Source organism: Haemaphysalis longicornis, unplaced genomic scaffold (genome assembly GCF_048455015.1).
Source record: "Haemaphysalis longicornis isolate Haplotype H1 unplaced genomic scaffold, Haemaphysalis longicornis Haplotype H1 scaffold_5, whole genome shotgun sequence".
In the NCBI taxonomy this organism is placed as follows: Eukaryota; Metazoa; Arthropoda; class Arachnida; order Ixodida; family Ixodidae; genus Haemaphysalis; species Haemaphysalis longicornis.
In genome coordinates this window covers 184,372,934-184,396,684 of record NW_027526385.1, presented here as the reverse complement: position 1 = coordinate 184,396,684, position 23,751 = coordinate 184,372,934, and the positions used below count along the sequence as shown (strand labels likewise).

General features: G+C 54.4%; 1 protein-coding gene across 1 annotated transcript; it reads left to right on the top strand.

The window, feature by feature from the left end:
- Nucleotides 1-20,818: 20,818 nt before the first annotated feature.
- On the top strand, nt 20,819-22,126 carry LOC144140039 (uncharacterized; the record flags this gene model as incomplete). Its single annotated transcript, XM_077672250.1, has 1 exon — nt 20,819-22,126. A coding segment is annotated over one exon (1,308 nt), but the record flags the coding sequence as incomplete, so codon positions are not given.
- Between the last annotated feature and the right edge of the window lie 1,625 nt (nt 22,127-23,751).

Below are 23,751 nucleotides of genomic sequence, written 5' to 3'. Positions count from 1 at the left end.
AAAACTCTCATAACATACTCCTAGCAGGTGTGGCGCAACTTTGCCAACGGTCGATTGCATGTCACAACACTTCGAGCGATAAATCAGAGTCCACCAATGAGACCAGCCAGGATTGTATGGCCACCAGCTCATACTGGCATCTCCGGCAAACAGGATCACCAACCTCGTGGCTCGAGATTTGACCCGCTTAGCCAGCGCTGATGAAGCCGAGCCCGAACGCATGCATCCTGTAGTCACCTACCAGGAAATTACTCAGCACTATAAATGCTCTCCCGTAGAACTCATTACTCCACGCACAAATCGCTACCGATTAACCAGGAAAGACTATTCCGCGCCCTGCTGGTTAACACCTTCCCGCACACAACCAGACTTCACCTCTTTGACCGGACACTATTCTCTCCACTTCGCCGCTTCTGTGGAGAGCCAGAGAACCTCTTACACATAGTAGGTGGCTGCGACAAGTCTACCCTAGATACGCCCAACCTCCACCTTTTGAAAGAGTGGGAGAGAGCCTTGGCCAGCTCCGGCCTCGAAGATCAGCTACACTTGATGGAAACGGCTGTCGACTCGGCCCCCTTGAATGAGGACGCCTCTCTGAAACTTTTCCTCGATTTAATTAGAGTACACTTTCTCTCTCTCGACAAGGGATCATTACTACTGCTTGTGGCTTCATTAAGCTATTATCTTTGCTAGACCCCACTCGCTGTCACCTGTCGCTGAAGTGCCATTAGCAAGTTCCTATCTGCGGTGGTTCCCTAGCCAATGCCGTCCTATACACGCCATCCAATGAGTCATTAAAGCCGTTCTTTCTTTCTAATCGGCCTGTTAGCAGATAAAAGATTAGCCGAACGAAATCGCTCTAAACGCCACCAGCCACGCTTGACAGTAGGATCTTGACGCCGACGCCGGACTGTTTTTTACTTCTGAAGCCCTACTAATGATTTCGTGACAAAGCTAAAGCGCCATTGAAACAAGGGGTACATGAAAAGCGTAGCAAACCAACCAATTTATTTACAATGCAAAATTTGTTGCTTCATTGTGCGAAAATAAGGGGGCGTAAGCGCGTGCCTGCGTAGACATTCGATGGATCAAAAAAAAAAAAAAAGATAGCGGGCGCGCAGGCTCTCCTGCACGCCAAAAAGACTGCCCGCTTGCCAGTAAACTACTTTCCCGCCTGCTTGCCAGGCAGGCGATTCCTGAGAGGATGCGTGATTTGGGGACGAGGGGTGGTCCGTCACGAGACGCCCTGGGGGAGGGCGCTGCCTCACCAGGCCGCTGCCCACTGGCCAGGAGGCTACATGTTTGCCTTCCAGAAGACTGTGGCGAGGATGCGTTATTTGGTGACGATGTGCGGCCCGTCACTGGTCGGCGAAGGGAGTGGACACAGGGCGGAACAGCGGCGGCTATATAGAGCCATGCGTTACAGCGAGCGCAGCCCTGAAGCGCCCGCCCCTGTGGTTTCGCGTAGTCCCTCAGCGTCAGCCTCGTTGCAACCGAGAGAACGAAGACGCCACCGAAGATAGAGCGAGCCGGAAATCGGAGGATGACAGTATGACGAAAGTATAAGCGGGAGGGCGGAACTCCAAGACCGCGCGAGACGTGCTTCAGGGCGACGACGCCTAACGAGATAACGGCAGAGTACCCCGCGCGCCATCGTGCATTTGCCGATGACGCGATCGCTTTTGAGACACAGCAGCTATGCACCGTTGCCGAGAAGACTGCAGTTCGCGCTGCAGTCAAATTTCGCATTAGCGAGTATCCCAATCGCCTGGTAATATTTTTTGTTTCCTCAAGAAAACAACTGCGTGTATAAAAGTTCAGTGTTATGAGCCAAGAATAAAATAAAAAAATGAACAAAATTCAATTAATAAAAATACAGTTGTGGCCATAAAGAGTAATGCTTTCACATTCATACAAATACACGCCTTAAGTGTTCCAGCGAATTTTTTATTTCGCTTCAGTTATTGTTGTAATCGTGGACCTACAATAGAAAACATTTTGCAGTAGATTGTACTGTTAAAGGATCTCTTCAACACTTTCGATCAATTCTTTCACTCTTTTCTGTGCATCTGCAAGCATTGCGAAAGCTAAACCTATACCACAGACCAGCAGTCGGGTGATTTGCTCGTCACAGCAGATACACGTTCATTTTCTGCTTCGCTTTTGTGGCTTTCTTTTTAGAGTCGCAACTTAAGGAGAGCCGGAAAATAGCCGCTACACTACTGTAATGACGTCATTACAGCGGTAGAAGAAGGCCAATACTAGGAAAGAGAGAAAAATATTTTAAGCAAGTTTCTAAGTTATCTGATGTGTACAGAGCAGTAATTTTTGTCTGAGGCACTTTGCGACCCCCTAATCTTAGTACTCGATGTCTAGGTTGACTACTTTCTGCAAGCATTGAATATTTAGAAAAAACTTGATAAAAGTGTTGCAGGATCGCTTTAATTTGGCCAAAACAAAACATTTGCACAACAAAACCTGACAAGGGAACTAATACCGATCACCAAAAATAACAATAAAAAACACGCCTGCATTTTTTTTATTCCGAACCCGTTTGAACCCGTTTGAACCGGTTCGAACCGGTTCGAACCGGAACGGAATGGTGCTCCGGAACCGAACCCGAACCGAACCCGAAAGGCTTGAACCCGAACCCGAACCGAACCCGAAAAAATTCCGGTTCGACACCCTGATTGCAGTCCCCCTGCGAACAGCTGACTGCACCGGCACGGGCGTTTCGAGGCTCGAGGCGACTGCCTCGGCCGTGATCGCTATGTCGTCGACCACGATGACACCCGTGCTGCTCGACGACGGCTCTTGCGGGCTCACGTCGATACCACAGATGGTGGTGATGGCCAGTAGCAACTCCATGGCCTCCTCGGTACCCGCGTCCGCCGCCACGACGTTACGCTGCGCGTTCACACGCACGTCCACCACGCCAGGCCGCGCCGTGAGCTGCCCAGCGATTGCGTCGCGCGCCAGCTTCGCGAACGTTGCCCTAGGATCCTTCGGGCGAAAAAGAACTGTCCCGAGGGTTGTGGGGCGTGGGGGAAGCTTTTTCCCCTCGTTGCGAAGCCTACGTGCCGCTCTCTTACGTTTAGAAGGCGACACGACCTCCTGCCAGCCGTCCTGTGCGGTGTGGTTGCGGCTGCCGCCGCTGGGCGCCAGGGCAGGAGGCTGACAAGCATATCGGGCCAGCAGGCACCGCACCCTGATTGGTCCGTTAAAATGACGTCACACACACATTAACCGGATGTGACGTTTGATTTTTTTTTTCTTGCCAGGGCAGTCATTTGGCATTTGGCAGCGTGAGTTCAGAGGACGGTTCTCTGTACCGTGGTTCATCGTTAGTGCAACGCTAGGCAGCCAGGTTCGAAGGATATCGTTACGCGGAGTTCTAGTTGGCGACAGCCAACTCAAATTCATGTGCAGGTTGCGGCTGCGCTTGTTGCCGTTTGTGGAGACCTGCACATTTAGCTTCGGTGGCCACAACACTCCCCGGCTGTCCGAAGCAGTGTCGCGCTTGCGTTGCCGGCCGGCAGATTTCGCCGTTCTCTATGTTGGGGGGAACGATTTAGATCGGACCGGCGCAGATCCGCAGCGGATATGTGACAGCATCAAGGTGTGTACAGAGGAAACCCTTGCACTATTTTGTTTGTCTGTGAAGGCGGGATGGACATTAAATGTCGCCCTATTTGTGTTGTAGGCCCTGGTGACCCAGCTGCAGCGCGAGGTGGCCCCTGCCGTGTACGTCTTCACGGTGCTGCCTCGTTGCTTCCAGTCGGCAAGCGCGAGTTCCACTCGTCGCTTGCTGAACAGGAAGCTAACGGCCACCCTGAAGCGTATGCGGGACGTCTACATACTGAACGGTGAAGTAACAATGGACGAGCTCGTATAGGCTGTGGGCTAACGTACGGGATAGCAGAGGACCCCGGCTAGCTTTGCTAGAGAACGCTACGCGCCGTACACTAGCCCTGCGAAATCCGAAGACTCACGCACGGGTTCGAGTACTCACATGCGGTAGACAGGCTCCGGCAATCCAAAGTGATGCTTTATTGCCTGGCAGATACAGTGCATACACCAGACAACACGACTATCGCTCGCGGGGAGACAGTGGCTCCTGTCGCTCGCTCTAGCCGCTGGGCTCAGACCTCGATATCCGTCATCACGGCCGCGGGAGCAGGGGAGGCATCCCGAGGCGACCGATCAGGGCAGAATCTCTCGGCAGAGTCCCCGCGGACCATTCGCGCGTCCCGCAGGTCGGCTCGGGGGGAGAGGAGGTCTCCCCCGGCGCTCGAGGAGAGGGCGGCGAGGGAGAAGGCGACGACCGGTCCTCCTTCCCCCTCGCTCTCCGCACACGTTCGCGGCAAGCCGGTTCGGCGCGTCGCGCGGGGTCATGAAGAGGACGCGACCTACGTGCCGCGCCGGCTACCCAAAATGGCGGCACCCAGCTTGCGGAAACATGTGCAGGCGAGGCGTAAGAAAACAAGGGTCCCCACAACCCCCCCCCTCCTCAAGACCGAGCCAGCACCGCTTGGACAACCGCTGCCGAGCAAAAGCACAACACACCCCCAAAATTAATAACACTCGTCCCCGGTCAACAAGAGTCCGCAAAGTCCGCAACAGTTCGAAGCAGCGCCACACCACACGCACAGTTCACGACACACCTTCAGTCCAGCGCGTCCTTGTAGTCACCGGAGGTAGGGCAGTCCAGGAACAGCAGGTTGGGGCAGCAGATGTAAGCCGCAGGCTGATGCCACAGGCGTAAGCAGCAGGCCGGCCGACATCTCCACAGACAGGAGGGGCCTCATTGAGCCAGTGGTACGTCCGCTAGGCCCCCAGTGACGGCCGCCGAACCGGCCGCCTTGGTGGTGAGGGCCCCAGAGGAGCAGGTCGGCCAGGGGGCGTGGCCCCGATGGAGTGTGCAGGGCGGGCCTGCCTGTGACGAGCCCAGGAGAGCAGCTTTCCGAGCACTCTGGTGCTGCCAGTTGGGAAGCGCCCGAGACAGGTGCCTCGGGGAGGCGCCAGGAGCGCCGGCTCAGGCGGCTGCATCTCGATCGTCGTAAAACCGCGTCCAGCGGGTGGCGGCCTGAGGACGGGGCCTGGGCTGCCAGCGATGCCAGAACCAGGGACTGCAGCAACCGGCCGCGCGTGGTGTGGCTGCGGGTGACGGGACCAGACCGGGGGCAAACGCCAGGGGGGGATGCGCTGCGGAAAGAAGTCGGGAGTAACAGCAAACAACGCCCAACTTCCCTGCTGCTGCTCTCCGAATGGGAAAGCGAAACAGGGTGCTCGGGCCAGGCTAGGGCCAAAAAGGGAACCCTAACGCTGGTGCAGCGGTTCAATAACCCGGAATTTCGTGCGCCCAGAGCACAAGGAGGCCACTGGTATTACACTACATCCAAGGTTATCATCGCGAGGAGAGAAACCAGCGGTTTCGCTTCGTGGTTGCGATGAGAGGAGGGCAACGTAACCGGGTGAGGGTGCTAGATAGGCCACAGCCTCCTCCGTGCCCGCTCCCCCAACGCCGCGCTCTCGCTTCGGCAGGCATATGGAGGAAAAGGGATCCTCCGCCACGCCGCACGAGACGCAAGGGAAAACCACCCACGCTCCCTCTCGCGGGGAAGGCGCCAGAGGTAGAGCGCACTGCTTACCTTCGTTGGGTTGCGGGGGTGATTATGCGCGCTTGCGCAACCGGTAGCGATGGGTGTTCGGCTGTTGGGCCGCCGCCCCGCGCTTCGGCTGCTTTCGCAGACTGGGAGCTGCCTCCTCATCATCCCAATCGTCGCTGCGCGCAACGAAAGGTTTCAGATCTGCGACGTTGACTGGACCGCCAACTGGTTTCCCTTTCGGATCTACCAGCTGATACACGAGCGGGGTGAGCGCATCCCCGACTCGGTACGGGCCCGACCACTTGGCCGACAGGGAAGCAGAGATGCCCTTGATTGCGTCGCTCAAGACGTGGTTGCGTCTGAGGACCAGGTCACCCGCTTTGTAGCGGACCTCCCTGTGTGCCTTGACGTACTGGGCCTTCTGTCGAGCGCGCGCTTTGCCTAGGTTTCTGCGGGCTAACGAAATCGCCTGCTCCATCCTAGAGCGCAGTTGCGCCGCGTACTCACTCGGGGCCGAGGAAGCGGCGGCCGCCCCCCCACCAGCCCGCAGAACGGTTTCCAGTGGGTTGGGCAGCTCTCTCCCGAAAGTGAGAAATGCGGGCGTGAACCCAGTCGAGCGGTTAATGGTTGTACGCAAAGCGAAGCTCAGCTCGGGGAGATATGCATCCCAGTTCCGGTGCTGTTCGGCAAACGCCGCTAGCATGTGCTTCACGTTCCGATTCAACCGCTCGGTGGGGTTGGCTTGTGGGTGATACGTCGTCGTCTTTCGGTGCTTAATGCCCAGGGCCGCACAGGCTTCGACGAACACCTTAGCCGTGAAATAGGACGCGTTGTCAGTTATCAACTCGGCGGGGTAGCCAAACCGAGTGAATACTTCCGACAACTTGTCCCATATTGCGCGTGCCGTTAGTTTACGCAGGGGAAACAACTCGCCCCATTTCGTAAAGTGGTCTGTGACGGCTAAGAGATACATATGACCTCTGCTGGACCTCGGAAAGGGGCCCATCACGTCACAGGCCGCGATCTGCCAGGGTTGCTGGCTGTTGATCGACTGCATGAGGCCCGGGGCTTTGCCACCCCTGGGCTTCACGCTTTGGCACACGCGGCATGAGCGGGCAAAGTGGAGAGCGTCCCGTTTCATGCCTGGCCAGGTCACGGAGTTGCACAACCTAAAATAAGTCTTAGGGCCGCACGCGTGACCGGCCACCCGCGAGTCATGGAAATAGGTCAGAGTCGCTCTTCGCAGACTGCGCGGGATAACCACCTTGAAGGGGTCAGAGGCCTCCTCCGATGGTATGTATCGCAGCAGGAGTCCGTCCGCATCAAGCAGATACGTATCCAACGTACCAGCAGCAGTACCAGCTGCATTGTGCTCGGCGCCGACAGCAATACCAGCTGTTACCGGACGCCCGGTGGCCGCGCAACCTTGCTCCATCTCAGAGCACGGCTCTTCCCTGAGCCCGTCAATGATTGACTTACAAAATGGATCGTTCTGCTGAGCTTCGAGGAGCTCTTCTCTGCTGAACGCAATACCGGATGAGTAGACAGGGGCTACCAGGTATGCGGAATCGCCCGGGTTTTGCTGCAAAACGGCAGCCGTCCCTTCGGGGCTGGTTTCGTTTGAGCGGTCGGCGCAAAAAGCTCCGTGCTCGCACGCGTGCGTTGCTTCGGAAGTATGTGGAGCAGAAACGGGGGCTCGTGACAGAGCGTCCGCCACCACGTTCGTGCTTCCCTTCCGGTAGCGCACAGTGAAGTTGTAGCGCTGCAGCGTTAGAGCCCAGCGCGCCAGGCGGCCAGACGCCTCGCCCAGGCGCTTCAGCCAGGTTAGCGCCATATGGTCCGTCTCCACCACGAACGCAACGCCGTCGACGTACAAGTCGAACTTGCGCAGAGCGAAAACTATCGCGAGACACTCCCTTTCCGTCACGGAGTAGTTTCGCTCTGCGGGTGTCAACGACCGGCTGACAAAGGCGACCGGCCGAAGAACACCTTCATGCTCCTGCAGCAGCACCGCGCCCAAACCGAGATCGCTCGCATCAGACTGAATCACCAACTCTTTGTTCAGGTCGGGCAGCCGCAGCTCGGCGGTGTCAACGAGAGCTTTAATGAGGGTGCGAACGGCCTCCTCCTGCTCCTGACCCCAGCTCCAGCGAGCATTTTTCCTCAACAGTGCGGTCAGAGGCACCTGCAGAGCCGCGCAATTGGGGATAAACTGCCGGTAGTAGTTTACCATTCCCAAAAAGCGTCTCAACGCCTTAATGTCTGTCGGCGAGGGATACTCGAGCAAAGCTCGGACCTTTTCCTCGCACGGCAAGACGCGACCACTGTCGATGGTAAAGCCCAGCAAAGAGACGCGAGTCTCCGCAATCTGAGCTTTCTTTGGGTTGAGGGTGATACCCGCATCCTGCAACCTAGTGAGAACATCCTCCAGATGTCGGATGTGTTCCTCAAAGGTGCGAGAATACACGACAATGTCGTCGAGGTACGCCATGGCATGTCGCCACTTTGCCTCCCCGAGAACACGATCGATCAACCTCTGAAAGGTAGTTGCAGCTCCAGAGCAACCGAAAGGCATTCGAGTGAACTCAAACAGCCCGCGGTGGCAGGTGAAAGCAGTTTTGGCTACGTCACCCGCACTCATCTGTACCTGCAGGTACCCGCGACTAGCGTCTAGGATGGTAAAGTATCGAGAACCACCTAGGCTAGCCACGATAGAGTCAATACTCGGCATGGGGTAGGCGTCCTTCCGAGTAAGCTCATTCAGCCGGCGATAGTCAACACAAAGACGGAAGGTGCCATCTTTCTTTTCGACTAGCACGACTGGGAACCCCCATGGACTGTCGGAGCGCTGGATTGCACCAGTCTCGAGCAACTCATCCACTGCGAGGTCGATTGCTCTCCTTTTGGCCTCAGTGACCGGCCGAGGATTGCATTTCCAGGGCAGTGCATCACCAGTATCAATCCGAAGCTGTACTAAGTTCGTACAACCCGGTTTCTCGGTGAACATGGTGCTGAACCGATTCAACAACGCCAATATGCACGCCTGCTCACGTTCCGACAGATCGGCCGACAGGGGCGGCAAACTGTGGTTCGTGTCGCCAGAAGCAGTAGCGATCATCGGGTTCATAATCGCTTTCTCCGCTCCAGCGTTCGAGCGCTCCGCCTCCGCTTCGCCGGGCAGCGCGGGGCTGCCGGACGGCGCGGGACGCGGGCGGCCTAACGTCCCTTTCGGGTGAAGGCCGCGCGCGCGCCGCTCGGGAGGCACGCGGGGCGCCGCTAGATGCGGTGAGCGCCCGCGCGCGTTCCCGGAAGCTCGAGGCGCTCGGGGGGCTGCCGTCGCGGCGGCGGCTGCGCGGTTGGGAGACATGGCTTCCCTGCCCGCTCGCGCGGCTTCAGGAGCGCAAAGCGTCTCCGAAAGCGTTGCGTTGTTGCCGCGCGCGCGCGAGGTATTCGGAGCGGGGGGCGCTTCCTATACATCGGCAAGTTTTGCAAACGGGAGCAGGGCTGCATGAACGCCTTGCCTATACCCGCCGTTGGCAATGTCAATCACAATGCCTGTACGAGCCAGAAAATCACGGCCGAGAATTACAGGCACTGTGAGGCCCGGGAGATGTACGAATCTGTGGCGTCGCACTCGTTTCTCCCATCGGACCACCAACCTCGCCGAGCCGCCTGAGTTGGCTTTCCCGCTCGCTAGGTGGAAAGTGATGTCGCAAGCTCGCAATCGAATACCTCTCCGATGCAAATGAGCGAGGACATCATCGCCGAACAGCGTAGCAGACGCTCCGCTGTCCAACAACGCCGCAAACTTTCGACCAGCGATCGTAAGGGCGATGAAAGGCGCTAGTGCGTTGGGGCGTTTCACCCTGCACGCCATCGGGATTAGGGGCTCAGGCTCACCACCTAATGTAGCCATAGCCGTCGGCGACGAAGTGCTCACCGACGGCGGCTGGCGTTTCCCGAATTGCGCTGCCTTTCCGGCGCCGGGCAGGGAGCGGTGCACGCGCGGGCATAGTGGCCCGTTGCGCGGCACTTGTAGCAGACGATGCCGCGATGCGACTGCGCAGCCGGAGGCCGCTGTCCGCGCAACGCTGACGGGTTCCCTTGGCCCCTTGGCTTGCCACTTGGGCGTAGCGGTTGGGTTCCGAGTGCGCTACTGCTCCCTGACTGTCGCGCTGCGCATTCGGTCCCCTCGAGCTTTCCACACGGGCGTAGCTGTTGGGTTCATCATGCGCGTTTTGTCCCCGGCCGTAGCCGTGCCGCGGCATGCCTTGCTGGGCGTCAGAACGCGCCCGCATGGCGTACGAGTACGGGTCGAGCGCGCGCTCCGACACATCGCGCGGCTCTATTTCAGTGCTCTCCGCGTACGCTGCTGTTGCCGCGGCGCGCGGCATGGGCGGTGGGGACGCACCTTGCCATGCGCACCTTGGCTCCAGCTTGGCGGGGGCTGGGGGAGGCGGCCGATAGCTGCGAGCAGCTAGTATATCGGCTTGGATGCGTTTTGCTTCGCTGGCCAGTTCATTGAGGTTGGCAAACTGGCTGCCTCGAAGGTACGCTGCAAAAGTTGGGTAGGCTTGTCTCGTCACCCTCTCAACCTTTTCCGCCTCCGACGCCATGGGCTTTGCGAGCAAAAACAACTCCTGCATTGCCCTGACGTATTCGATCAGAGACTCATCTCGGTGTTGAGTTCGCATCTCTAGCTCGTTCAACATGCGGCGCTCGTAATCTGGGGGCAGGAATTCGCTACGAAAGAGCGCTTCAAATTCTCCCATCGTACGAGCGTCGCGCCCCACCAGCCGGTACCACCGTGCAGCCTGGGCGGTCAGCGATATAGGCAGAACACGTCCTATAATCACGCTGTCGTCCATACCCGACGCCTCCTGATAGCGGTGCAGCGCCTCGAGGTACTCCGTAGCACTCATGCGGTCAGAGTAACCGCCGTACTCGGGTATTCTGAGGCTACCGAGTGAGCTGTTAGGCCTGACGCTCGGTTGTGCGCGCACCGCGTTGATCAGGGCTTGTGCGAGATCGACTGCTGCCGAAGGCAGGGGTGGCTCCTCGCGAGACAACGCTGGCGTAAGGCAGGCGACGTGCGCCCTAGCCGTAACCGCTTGCGAGGTCTGCGTGGTGGGGTAAGTTCGTGGCGCAAACACGCCGGCGAACGAGGCGACCGCCGCACCGCTAGAGCCGTGAGGCTCGTACACGGCGGGGTCGGGTGCGCTAGAGCTGCGGCGCAGCTCCTCCTTTGCAAACATATCCGCTGGGTTGCTACGACCAAGGCCCGGAGGGCATGATCTCGTTGCAGCCCGTGGTGACGGCAGGTGGTCGCAAGAAGCGTTCCGCCCGCCGACACCGTGCGGCACGCCGGCAGGAGTGGGATGATAGCTCCCGTGACTCTCCCGCGCGGCGCTTTGGTTGCCTGCTAGGATAGCGCTGCCTGGGCCCCAGAGGGGCCTGGGCGTAGTGATGGCGGCCGACAGGCGCAGGACTGGGTAATCATCCCTCACGCTGTCGTAGTGCCTCACGCCGGCAGAAGTGGGATGGCTCCCGTAACTCTCCTGCGCGGCGCGTCGGTTATCGGGGAGATCGGCGCCGCCTCGACAAAGCTCTGGCGTGAGCGCGGTGGTGGGCAGCAGCGGGTCGACAGTGGCGTCCCGCACGCCGTTACCACAAGCAATCTCGTCCGACAACCAGCCCTCAACTTCGGAATCAAGCAACGAGAAGCGGGGGTGCCGCCCTGTCATCGCAAAAAACCTTGGTTGGGCGCCAATGTGGGCTAACGTACGGGATAGCAGAGGGCCCCGGCTAGCTTTGCTAGAGAACGCTACGCACCGTACACTAGCCCTGCGAAATCCGAAGACTCACGCACGGGTTCGAGTACTCACATGCGGTAGACAGGCTCCGGCAATCCAAAGTGAGGCTTTATTGCCTGGCAGATACAGTGCATACACCAGACAACACGACTATCGCTCGCGGGGAGACAGTGGCTCCTGTCGCTCGCTCTAGCCGCTGGGCTCAGACCTCGATATCCGTCATCACGGCCGCGGGAGCAGGGGAGGCATCCCGAGGCGACCGATCAGGGCAGAATCTCTCGGCTGAGTCCCCGCGGACCATTCGCGCGTCCCGCAGGTCGGCTCGGGGGGAGAGGAGGTCTCCCCCGGCGCTCGAGGAGAGGGCGGCGAGGGAGAAGGCGACGACCTGTCCTCCTTCCCCCTCGCTCTCCGCACACGTTCGCGGCAAGCCGGTTCGGCGCGTCGCGCGGGGTCATGAAGAGGACACGACCTACGTGCCGCGCCGGCTACCCAAAATGGCGGCGCCCAGCTCGCGGAAACATGTGCAGGCGAGGCGTAAGGAAACAAGGGTCCCCACAAGGCCTACGTGTATTGTTTTGTTCTCTAGTGGGTACGTATAACTATATTTCTAACGCTGTCTTAAAAAATTAGAAATTGTACACAACATTAGCCAGTTTTGCCTGGAAGTATGTGTATAGAAGGTACCATTCTGTTGTGAAAACATGTTGACCGACCACGTGCTTCGCCTGCGACGTCGCTGTGTTCTCGAAATGCATGTTATCAAACTTGCCGTACCCCCTAGCGTTTGCACTGAAGTACGCTTATAGAGCCGGAAATAGGAGCTAAAAGTCCCACTTTGTATGAAACTTTGGCGAAGTCCGCCTTTCAAAATTAGTAATGGCAGAGTGCCACTAAATGTTTGCTACATGGTTACATTAGGGTCCGAATGTCATTTGAACCAAATGTCATTTGACTCAAATCGGGTGCTTCGAATGTCATTCAGCATCCCGTGCTACACTACAATTTCGATGGCATTTGAAAGATTTCACAATTGCTCGCCGTGCTGTAGTGGCACTGTTGTCGCCCCGTTCCGTTTTCGTACAATAATACAACGATGAAATGTAGGAGCAGTCTAAGGCAGTAAAATGATGTCAAATTAGAAGAGGCACCAGTTTTTACTCTAATGTGGCTGCTGTCTTGCGTGTTTTTTTTTGCGACTGACCCACTGGTTTTGAAAGTATTAAAATTAAATATGTCTGTTTGATATTTTAAGTAAATCAGCAGTGAACAAAGTTCCACAAACAAATATTTTGTTTGTTTTACGTACGGCAGTAGTATATTTTTTATTGCCAATCGAAGACGCTGCGTGCGAGAGTGCTAGAAATGGCATTTGAAATCCCAAATGTCTCTTTTGGTGCTTATTTGGCTCGAATCTCATTTGAGCCGAATGTCGTTTCAAAACATAGTGTACCAGGGGCATAAAAAGAACTTATTTATGGCAGAGGCACACTAAATAATTGCATACATGGTTTAAAAAGAACTTAGTAGTGAACCGGTGCCTGCTTCGCATTTCTTCGCGAGTCTTGTTGTTACCTAACATTAAATATCTGTACTGTGAAGTGTGCTTGCATTTGCCCTGACAGTCTGCTTGCTTTGTTGTTGAATTTGTGCGCAGCACCGTTTCCTGAACGCGACGAAACAGCCGAAGCGGTCCCTGTTTGCCGCGGATGGATACCACGTGTCGAGGGATCGTGGCATCGACGAGATGTCCGCGATCCTTGTGAAGGCGCTGGCCAGGCGGTACGGGCGGGGCATTCTCTCGCCAGACCGAGCTGCACCTGGTGCCAAGTACACCTTCTCCCGCTGTGGAGCCAAGGGCCACGAGAGGAACGACTGCCTGCAGTACTGCTCGCCGTCCTGAGGTGCAACGAGGCACCACTGAAGACCATCGGCTTGCTAAAACGGCCCTTTTCAGGGCCACATATTTGCCTGCCATGCGGGATTCGCTGCAGCCAACCCTTGTCACCCCGTAACCTGCTCTCTCTAGTGGTATGGTCAGCATAAAACCCTACTTGGTGAATAGGTGGTGGAGAAAACTACTTGCACATTCATTGCAGTACAGGCAGCCATGATTTGTGCTCGCCCTAGGCCGAGAGTTGCACTTTCTTTTTATATGCTCTTAATTTCGAAATTCTCGACTTGCATGTACACCTTCTCCCAAACACGAATCAGAAATGGTTTGTTCCACCCAGTTGATGAAGCCTCAGTGCCACCCGCCGCGGTGGCTCAGTGGCTAAGGCGTTGCGCTGCTGAGCACCAAGTCGCGGGTTCCATTCCCGGCCGCGGCGGCCACTTTTCTGATGGAGGCGAAAAGCAAGAACGCCCGTGTGTGCAAGATTTTGGCGCACGATAAAGATCCCCAGGTGGTCAAAATTAATCCGGAGCCCTCCACTACGGCGCGCCTCATTGCCTGCGTTGTGTCGGCGCGTTAAACCCTACAATCAATCAAGCCTCAGCGTGTCCTCTGCCCTAGGAAAATTTGCTGCTAATAGCCATGCCACATTGTTTCTTTCGGCAACCACTGATTTGCACAGATGCCACACTTGCTTCCATTTACTAAATGCTGCATGGCTGTGTCTGCTTAACGCATCATTTCTGCTTGCATGCTATATTTCTGTTATATATACTGTTAAGCATCAGCTAACCTGAACCAAAGTAATTATGGCTAGCAATTTTGCAAGGAGTCCTCTAAAATGAGGATTCAAGAATAGCAGTGAAGATGTTTCTACGAGACATGCACACTTCATTGCACGACCTCCTCATGTTGCTGCTTGTTCTGCAGCAACTTGCTGCTGTTCTGCATCAGAGCTTTAAGGCAGTTTACATTGGCATGTTGTAAGCTTTACCGTGCATCTCGGAAAGCTCACGCATTCTGCAATTAAATGCAGTTGCTGAAGTGTTTTTGACCCCCGTTATAATTCTAGGCTTTGCTGCTGCTTTGGCAAAAATACTTCGTTGGCCAATTTTACTTGTGTGTGCTTGCTGCATGAATATTGTCTGTACTGTACTCTTGCCGCTGCAGAGAAAGGAATGGATTCAGATGACAGAGCATGCATTTGAAGTCTGTGGGAGGGGCCTTTGTGGTGCAATGGACAGTAGGAGGCTGATTGTGCATAAAGATTAGTCATCGTGACTCAAAATGCCATGGCAACCAACCTGCACCAAGCCATTTTGCTAAGAGACTTTATTCTGTTACCTGTTCATGTGCGCTGCATTCTACCATTTAGGATACTGCAAAGTTAGGGGGCTACTATGTAAGCTCCTTTTGCTTGAAAACAAGCGCCTTGATCTCTGATGTCTTGAGGTTTGTTGCCTTTTTATGGGTTTCATGATGGTTCTCGAAACACTTACAAACCACTGCATTGCACACACCCTTGATAAGCATCCGTTTCTTTCTGAATAAACAAAATTAACCATAAGGCTACCATGTTAGGACGACCTGATTGTTTGGTTGATCATTAGCGAATACAAAATTTTGTAACACACTGAAAGTGCTTATCTATCAACACACCATTAGGAATAACTGTTGAGCCATTGCTTTGACAAGGGGAGTTATCTGAAGGCGATTCGTCTTGTTGAAATGTTGGCTCCATCAAGGTACCCATTGTGGTGCTCCAAAATTGACACAGCTGTGAAAGACCCAGAAAACCCTCACATTTCCATCATGCAAACCAGCATGAATGCTATTTTTCTTGGAATGCTGCAGGTGCACAACGAACCACCACGTGGAAATTAAGTTGCAGAAGTTCATAAGCAAGCGGTACTGTTGCCAGTCTTTCAAATGAGGTGTTCTCGTGGCAGCCTCCACCATGCACTCAATAGTTCTCATTTCTCACCTTGGCCTATATTGCTGTCTGCAGCAAAGAGATGCATCTTCCCCACCCAACACTCTTCCCTCTGTGCTCACTGTCCCCAGCCTGGCACCCTCTACCATATACTGTGGGAGTGCCAACGAACTCCAGACTTGCCCCCCCTTTCCAACCCAACCTTCGAGCAGTGGAGGGCTTCCCTGGCCAGCCCGGACCCGGATATCCAGCTTAAAGGAGTACTGACACGAAATTTCAAAGTTGAGATAACTATGTAAAACGCTTCCTTTTTATCAGGAGATATCTCCCAGCAAGTTTCAACAGCAACCGTTCAGCGAAACATATTTAAAATCCATTTTAATCTTCGCCCGCACGAGAAAGCCCAGAGCGGGCCGACGTGACATCATCTGCTACGTGCCCCAAACTGCCGACGTCGGGGCTCCCGTGACGAAGCCGACGCGCTGGCTGTGGTTGGCGCGCGCTGCTCGGGAGTGTGTACACGTCATGGTTTTGGGACTGACGTCATGCTGCCCGGGCCTGTGGGGACGGCGAAAACCTCGGCCGGTCTGGGCGCGCGCGTGCGCTCGCTCGCGCGCGCTTCCAGAGAGGCAGCGATACGGCAAGAATGGTGACGCCATGTGATACATGCTGTCATGGCGGCCGCTCGGCGTTTTTTCGTCGAAACCGAAACTGGCACGAATAAACGACGCCGTAAATGAATGTTTACGCTGCGCTCGACCGTCTAATCTGTCATTCTATGATTAGTGGGCTGGTCGGCACGCATAGCAGCGAAAAAAACGTAACATAGAAATTTCGTGTCAGTACTCCTTTAAGTTGGTGACCCGAGCACGGACGGCCAGCCGAAGTCAAGGCATCCCGGACTAGGGACGCCTTCCACAGGGCAACGCCCACACATCAGCCTCTACTGGAGAAATACAAATATTTTTTTTCTCTCTCTCTCTCTCTCTCTGAAGCAAACTTTCCAGATAAATAAATCATGTTTATTTGGATTAGTATAAATACAGTGCAGGCCCCATTGCCAAGGTAGTGTGGCAACACTCCTATTAGAGCACATCTCAAGCAATAAGGGAAACACCAACTGCAGCCCAGGCGACACGTTTCTCAACATGCCTTCAGCTCCCTCAGTGTTGCATTCACAGCTCAAAATGAAAGTTCTTGGAGCACCAGTGACTTGTCCAGTAATAGGCGCAGCAGGCAATGGGGATGGAGCATCTTCAGGACAACAGGAACTTGCTGAATACAGAAAAATGAAACACATACAGCATGAGTGACCATACTGTCAGGTAATAAACGAGTTTGTTCTCAGCTCGCAAAAAAGCCTAGCACATGTTTGGGGAGGAGGCGGGGGTAGTGCACATCCAACTGCAGGCAAAAGTGGCGACATTCCAAGGCACTGAAATTTTTGTAGTGCCTGTGAATGTGGTCTACTCCTAGCAAGCGAAAAAAAATGTACAGAGGCTGTAAGCGAGCCTTCACATCCGTCAACGGTAGTGAAACCCAAACGTCAATCTGAGCAGGCCACGAGTTCTTTTGTAGCATGCTTTGGCAGGAGGGTTGCAGCATGCAGTAACTGAGGACAGCCAGGCTGTAATTGCGGGGAATAAATAGGCAAAATACGATGGTGCCATTGTGTCAAGATTACGGTGCACATTAAATAGCCCCAGGTTGTCTAAATTAGCCCGTAGCCCTCCACTATGCTGTGCTTCATGGCCCAGGTGTTGCTTCTTTTTTTTTAAACATTAGACAGCGTAAGAAAAAGCAGGCATTTTCTGTTGTACAGGAGTATCTGTCCCCACAGTTGGCCTCTTCTAGCACTGCTAGTTTAGCCGTGATCAATTGTAGCAGCACCGAATCCCCCCCTCCTCGGCTATCCAAAAAGAACCCATGGCAGCATGCTACCGAAGCGTGAGTGGACGGCTGCAGCACCAGGTGGGCCATGGCCCAGGGTGGAAGCCCTCTGGAGCTTAACGGGCTCAGGCAGGGTTGGGTATGCACCATACCGGGGGAAACGGGCACTGGATGAGGGGTGCAAGAAAACATACAGGCAGTCCAAAGCAACATTTTCAGCTCCGAAACAAGCTAAGTTGACGGCATGCGCACACATAAGCATGATATAGAACACCGATTTCTGTGGCAGAACACAGGGCACTAGCTTTCATTGTCCCGTCACCTGTTGGTCCGCGGGTGCAAGCACCACTCCTACCAAGCAGAGGCATGGGCTTGAGTTGCAACATGCTTGGCCAACCTAGATGAACCACCCAGTCCAGTTCTCAGTCCAAAGATTACCAGCGCGGGATGACATGCAATTTGAATGCAACTGTAGTGCATACCATAATTACAACAACACATTTATTCTTAACGATACTGCCATCTTTTACCAAACAGGAATGTGCAGGCTGAGTTTTTTAAATGAAGCACATGTTGTGCTGGTTGAAATCTGCTAATACTAGCCCGCCTCCTTGGTAGGAGCCTCCCTATCCGCCACCTGGGAGACGCGCTCTCTGAAGCAGGCAGACTCTGCTAAGAGAAAAGTGTTCTGGCACACTGCCAGATGCAGCATAACACTGCAGCCTCACCATGGGAAGACCCGAAGACGTAATAAACAGCATCAAGTAAGATTACTTTCATAGACTGCACCAAGCATAAAGCGCCCAGCGCACTGCATTTGCTGTATTCAATACGCGACGGTACACTTTGTCTGCTCAGGAAGCTCGCTGGCGACGGTAAAGCCTGTGCCGGTAAGTTACCGTTCACGTTAACTCTCGCGCATGCGCACTCGACTGCAGCAAACACGGTAACCCTATGCTAACACTCTCTATTATGTCGCGTTGCCTTGATTCCAAGATTTTTTTTTAGCGCCGCCAAGACGGCGGACCGAAACACAAAGACACACCGTGCGCCTTCCGTTTCGGTCCGCCGTCTTTGCGGCACTTTTAAACCCTTGCAGTGATGTACCAACTCGCCAGAACCACGGCTCCGCGTCGTAATGTTGTTGTAATATGGTGAATGCGCGCAACTGCCACTTGCGAACGTTACTATGCTAATACGTTAGGCCTAGAAATTTGGAACGGTCACAACATGAAACAAGCGGAGGTTGATTTTACACGGTGACGAATATACGTCGGCTTACATTTCATTTGATTCAGTTTAGCTAACAGCAGGAAAGATACCGCCCTGCATTAATTGCAACGTCGCTGAGCGTGGACTTGACACTTTTTGATAGGCCTGCGTTGAGGCCTAACCAAAATTTGTAACACAGTCGCAAACAAAACAATGAAGTCATCGTTTCTATCTAACACTAATGTCCATTCAATGAAATATGAATATCTCTTCGCTCATATTTACATTTTCTTACTTCTAAACGCTGCTCACAGCTATTCAAGGTCACGTACGATAAAAGTCCTTAAATCACTGAGCACAATACTAGATGAAGCGGATTAACGTAGGCGAAATAAAAGCAAACTATTCCAAGTTTTCTTACCTTCAGCGCTGCCGAAGACCAGTTGCACAATCTCAGCGTCGAAACCGTGCATCGCTCTGTGGTGAAGGACGAGGTTGTCAAAAGTTGTAACGCTGTGACCGCATTTGTCACACTTCATGTGGCTTTTTGAGCTTGTCCCCTCTTTGTGGTGCACGTTTCTCTCGTGTTTAAGCATGACTTTTCGTTGCGAAAACACCTTGTCGCAGTCAGAGCAGCGCCGACGATCCTCATCGGTGGGAGCAGCATTCGACGAGCCCGCCATGCCGCAGAAAAGTAAATGCGCCGCAAACGTCGGAGGTCAGAGCAGCGCACCTTCAAGGCAGCACGTCTTTCTCCCATTAAAAAAAAAAGCCATCCTTAAAAAAAATTGGCGTTCGCGACGGGACGAGGCTAGTTCGTTTGGCATACTCATAAACATCCCCCTCGCGAGGGGCACGATCAAATGCACAGCATTTCCGAGGGGGTGCGCCGGCAAGTCGTATGGATTACGTATTGGTTGTTGGTTTTCTTGTTACACGCTGCACGTCATCAAATTTGCGGTGGGCTACAGCGGGGCGTCCCGGCAGCACGAGACGCGACCAGCGCTGCTGGTCTCTCGATCATAGTCTCGATCGCGGGACCTGTGTCGCCATCTTGCGGAGGCGCGTGACAACTTATGGCGGGTCTCTCGATCATAGTCTCGATCGCGGAACCTGTGTCGCCATCTTGCGGAGGCGCGTGACAACTTATGGCGCTTTCGAAACAAACCATAAATGAGTGAAGGATATAAGGCGCTATCGGTGCATCGAAATCCGTGTTGGTTGCGTGGCTCAATCGGTAGTGCGCCCGGCACTTGCCGTTCCGCCCGCGGCGTCATGGGTTCGAATCCGGGCGCCGGAAACTGTTGTTTCTTTTATAGTGTAGTGGCCTGGCTGCGGACTAGGCCGAACGCCGCGTGACATTGTGAGTTACTAAAATGCTATGCATTTAAAATGACGTCACATCCGCTTTTAAACCAACCAATCAGCGTGCTTAGAATTGACCAATCAGGGTGCGGTGCCTGCTGGCCCGATATGCTTGTAGGAGGCTGCGCTGCGCTCGCGTCCTCGCGTGGGCAGCTCTTAGCGCTCACAGCGCCGCCTATCACATCCTCACTCGCTCCGACAGGAATTTTTTTCTCCTCCGACGGTAGCGGAAGGGTCTCGAAGGGCGCTGGCCACCTTGCCGTTTCTCCCTTGTGATGGTGTCCGTCCCTTCCCCCGCGGCCGCCGGCGTGGCTTTTCCCGCAGGGCGTCCGCGTAGCTGCCGGCAGCTCGCTGGTTTCTCGGAACGTCCTCAGGCCGCGCGGCGACTGTCGCCGCCGGGGCCGGGCTGCGCTCCTCCGCCGCTGCAGCTGCGAGGAGGGACCGAATGGCCGCCGCTACAGCGACTTCCTCCCCCGCTCCGTCCAACATGGCGCCGCTGGTCGCCTCGCCGTCTCGCCGCCAGCATCGCTCATGCTCGATGTGGACGGCGTCCAGTTCGTCGATGACGAATGCGGCAAGCGCGATGACCAGTTGGCCGCGCTCGCCCTGCGCCGTCCGACGCCCGTCCAGGTTCCGCAAGTTGTCGAGCTGCCGGCGAAGCATTTGAAGCGTCGCCCTCACTGCGGCGTCGGCGTGCTGCCGCTCGTCGTACCCCGGCGCGCGTTCCACGGTCGTTGGGGGTCTCAGTGAGGTCCCAATATCCCCCGAGGGGAACTCCGTGACGGCCGGCTCAGTTGTGGGGCTCGGGCTCACCTCGGAGTCGTCTGGGAAGCCCTCGATCTCGGACAGCGTGGGCACCGCGCCGGCACGCTGTAGCTCGTCGTCAGGCTCCACGCTCGCCGGTGCGCCGGCGCGTCCGTCGCCGCTCTCCGTGGTGCCCATGCGCTCGGGAGAGCTCGAGCGCGAGTCGCCCGGGTTCATGGCTTGCGATACCGCAGCCCCGGAGGGGTTAGAAGCACTATTTTGCCGAATTATAAGGAAACTTTTCGGGAGCAGATGAGAGATGCGGCCGCCATGACCAGATGCGAGCCAGATGACTCAATGATTCATCGAAGTCGATGGTGACTCAATTTCATCAGAAGAATTCGAAAGCGACGCGGGATGGCTGTCCAGCCATCGCCAGCGCAACAGTCGAGCGATCAGCAAGCTATGCCTAACGACAGAACAACCAGCTCGCGGTGGCAGGAGGTCATCGACACCCGCCACGAAACTCTTTACGAAGCGCTCGCGCAACTCGCAGCCGCCACGTGCTCCGCAGCTGCCGAAAGAAGATATTAAGATCATTCTGAGGCCACGCGACGGGCTAAACGTTAAAAAGCTGAGCGACGCTCAGATCAGAGACGCAGTTTTCGCCGCGGCAAGCGTTACACGAGATGAAGCGGAAGAAGACATTCTTCGATCGAACCCTACGAAGAACATCGTCATAATCAGCACGCCGACCATGGCGAATACCGAGAAGTACAACAGCATCAGAAAACTGAGAGTAGGCGATGCTGTCTACGAAACCGTCGCATACGCAGCTGCACCAGAAGATACGGTCAAAGGGGTCATTCACCGCATCCCTTCATACGACACGGCGGAGGACATCACTCGAAGTCTGGTGTATAAGAAAAACCCCACGATACTACAAGCCAGAAGAATGGGCAATACCAACTCGGTCGTCATAATATTCGAAGGGAAACGGGTTCCCCACTTCGTCTACTACAGAGGAGCGGAGTACAGGTGTCTACTCCACAAGAAGAAACACGAAGTGTGCGACTCGTGCGGCAAACTGGGTCGCCGATCCGATGTGTGTCCAGCACCAGAAGACAAAATCTGCAAGGGATGTGGCGAGCGCAACCCTGGGGAGGACCACCCGTGCGACCCGAAATGTGCCTTGTGTGGTAAAGACCACTCAACCGGCGACAAGACCTGCCGACAACGCTTCAGAACGCCTTTCCTTCTCAAGCAAAGGCAGTGGGAAAAGCTAAAAAGACAACAACGAGAACAGCAAGAGCAAAGTCCACGCAATAATCACCAAAGATATTCTAGTATCCACCAGGAAGACGACGGCACGGAAGATTACCGAGGCCGATCTGAAAGTACACAAGGCCACTTCAAGGACTCTGAGGAGGATGGAAAGAGGACTCGCTCCAGTTCCTTTCCTCGCCTGCCCAACAAGAGTGACGGACCGCATGCACCGTCAACAGAAGGACGACACCGCTTCCGGTCCAAGTCTCGGAGGCAACCTGCAGGTGGCGGGGAAAGACGAGAGTCCGGCACCAGATCCCGAAGCTCCCGAGGGAACAGAGACAACGCAGCCACGTCGCCCACGGCAGGGTCTCGAGGCGAAGTCAACTGCAATTGGCGGTGAGATGTTTGAGTGGCGCCCCCTGGCTCTGACGTCAGCTTAGGGACTCGCGCCGCTGTCGTCTGCTACACTCCGCTTGTGAGGGGCAGCCGTGTCTGTGCTAGAAATCGCCCGCTTTGTTGCTGTAGTGCATTAAAAAGCGTATTTCTAGTGATTCAGTTATTTTGCCAGCTTCTGACGCATCTGAATAATTTGAAGCTGTATCCCCCACAAGTTTGCAACACACGAGGAGATAGAGAACAACTTTCTTCAGAGCATCGGTCACAAGATCGTGTGTAACTCGTGCTTTCTAGCTTATTCGCGAGGATCAGCGATCAGACCTTCTCGATAAGTATTCAAAATGCGTAGGCTTCCCTGCAGTATTTTTGAGGTGCTCCTATGAAGACTCAACAGTCTAATACTACGTACCAAGCAGCGGCCTCTACACGCTCTTAGCCCAGCAGGAAATAAAGCGGCTTTCTTCTGTTTCTTTCGTTGTTGTCTTGTATCGGATTAATGTTTCTTGCTTTTTTTTTCTGCCCAACGCATTAATTTTTCTGCGCCGTCACAAACGTCTTATTAGGGGGTTTTGGGATGTTTGGGAGGCTCACAAAGATCGTGTGGATATTTCCTTCGTATTGTATGGCATACATTGCTTCTTCACAAATTGGCTTTCATTACGGCTGCGTGCAAGAAGGTGCATATCCGCAGCGTGCTTTGTTTATGCACATGCAAATAGAATGAGAAGGTTTGTGCTACGCCACCGCGATCGCGCCCTAAACAACGTTGTCCACAGTAGTCGAAGGCGGCTTTTGTGCTCCGAATTTAATCATATCGTTATCATAACGAACTGACTCTCAACCCGAACAATGATGACATGATTACGGTGTTGAAGGCACGATATCCTCGCCAACTAACGCAATAAATAGTATACCTGCATATATTACAAGAATCGAAACCGAAGAATAATTCCAAGTAGCTCTTTATTGCATTCCAACACTTCCAGGCGCAAAGAACAAACCCTATTCTACTCGGGATGGCGTTCTATGAATTGAAGAAAATTACTTTTACTCTCTTGTCCTGAACTGCGGACCTGGCCCACTAACCAGCTCGATTTAATTGTAAATAAAATTTTCTCCTCCTCCTCCTACTCCTCCTCCTCTTGAGTGCAGTTTTCCTATAACGCATATCCGAATATCGGGAAGATATGGCTGTGGAAAATGTACCTAAATATCCCTCCAGGTCTAAACAAACATAGTGTTACTGTATATTTAACGCAGACGTGGCTCGTTTAGCTCAACAAACCTCCATACTGGTTAGATGCCTGGTATGCAATCAGCACGCGCCTATATACAAAGTGGGTTATTTGGAACTCAACCTACAGTTTTTGCAGCCCATAGTGCATGTCGGCAAACTTTCATGCCTTGACAACGTAAAGTGATGTGACACAACACGTTAGAGCGTTCAGCAAGGTTTCAAAAACTGTTTTACCTTAAATATGATTACTGGGAATCGTAATGCCTTCTGCCAAAGCCAACAGCCCTGAAGCCCTAGAATTTGTTTTGGTCTTCCATTTTCACTGCTGTCGGTTATTAGCAGCTGACTGTTCCCTTTGTTCGAAAGATTGCTTAATTGAGAAGCTGACGCCT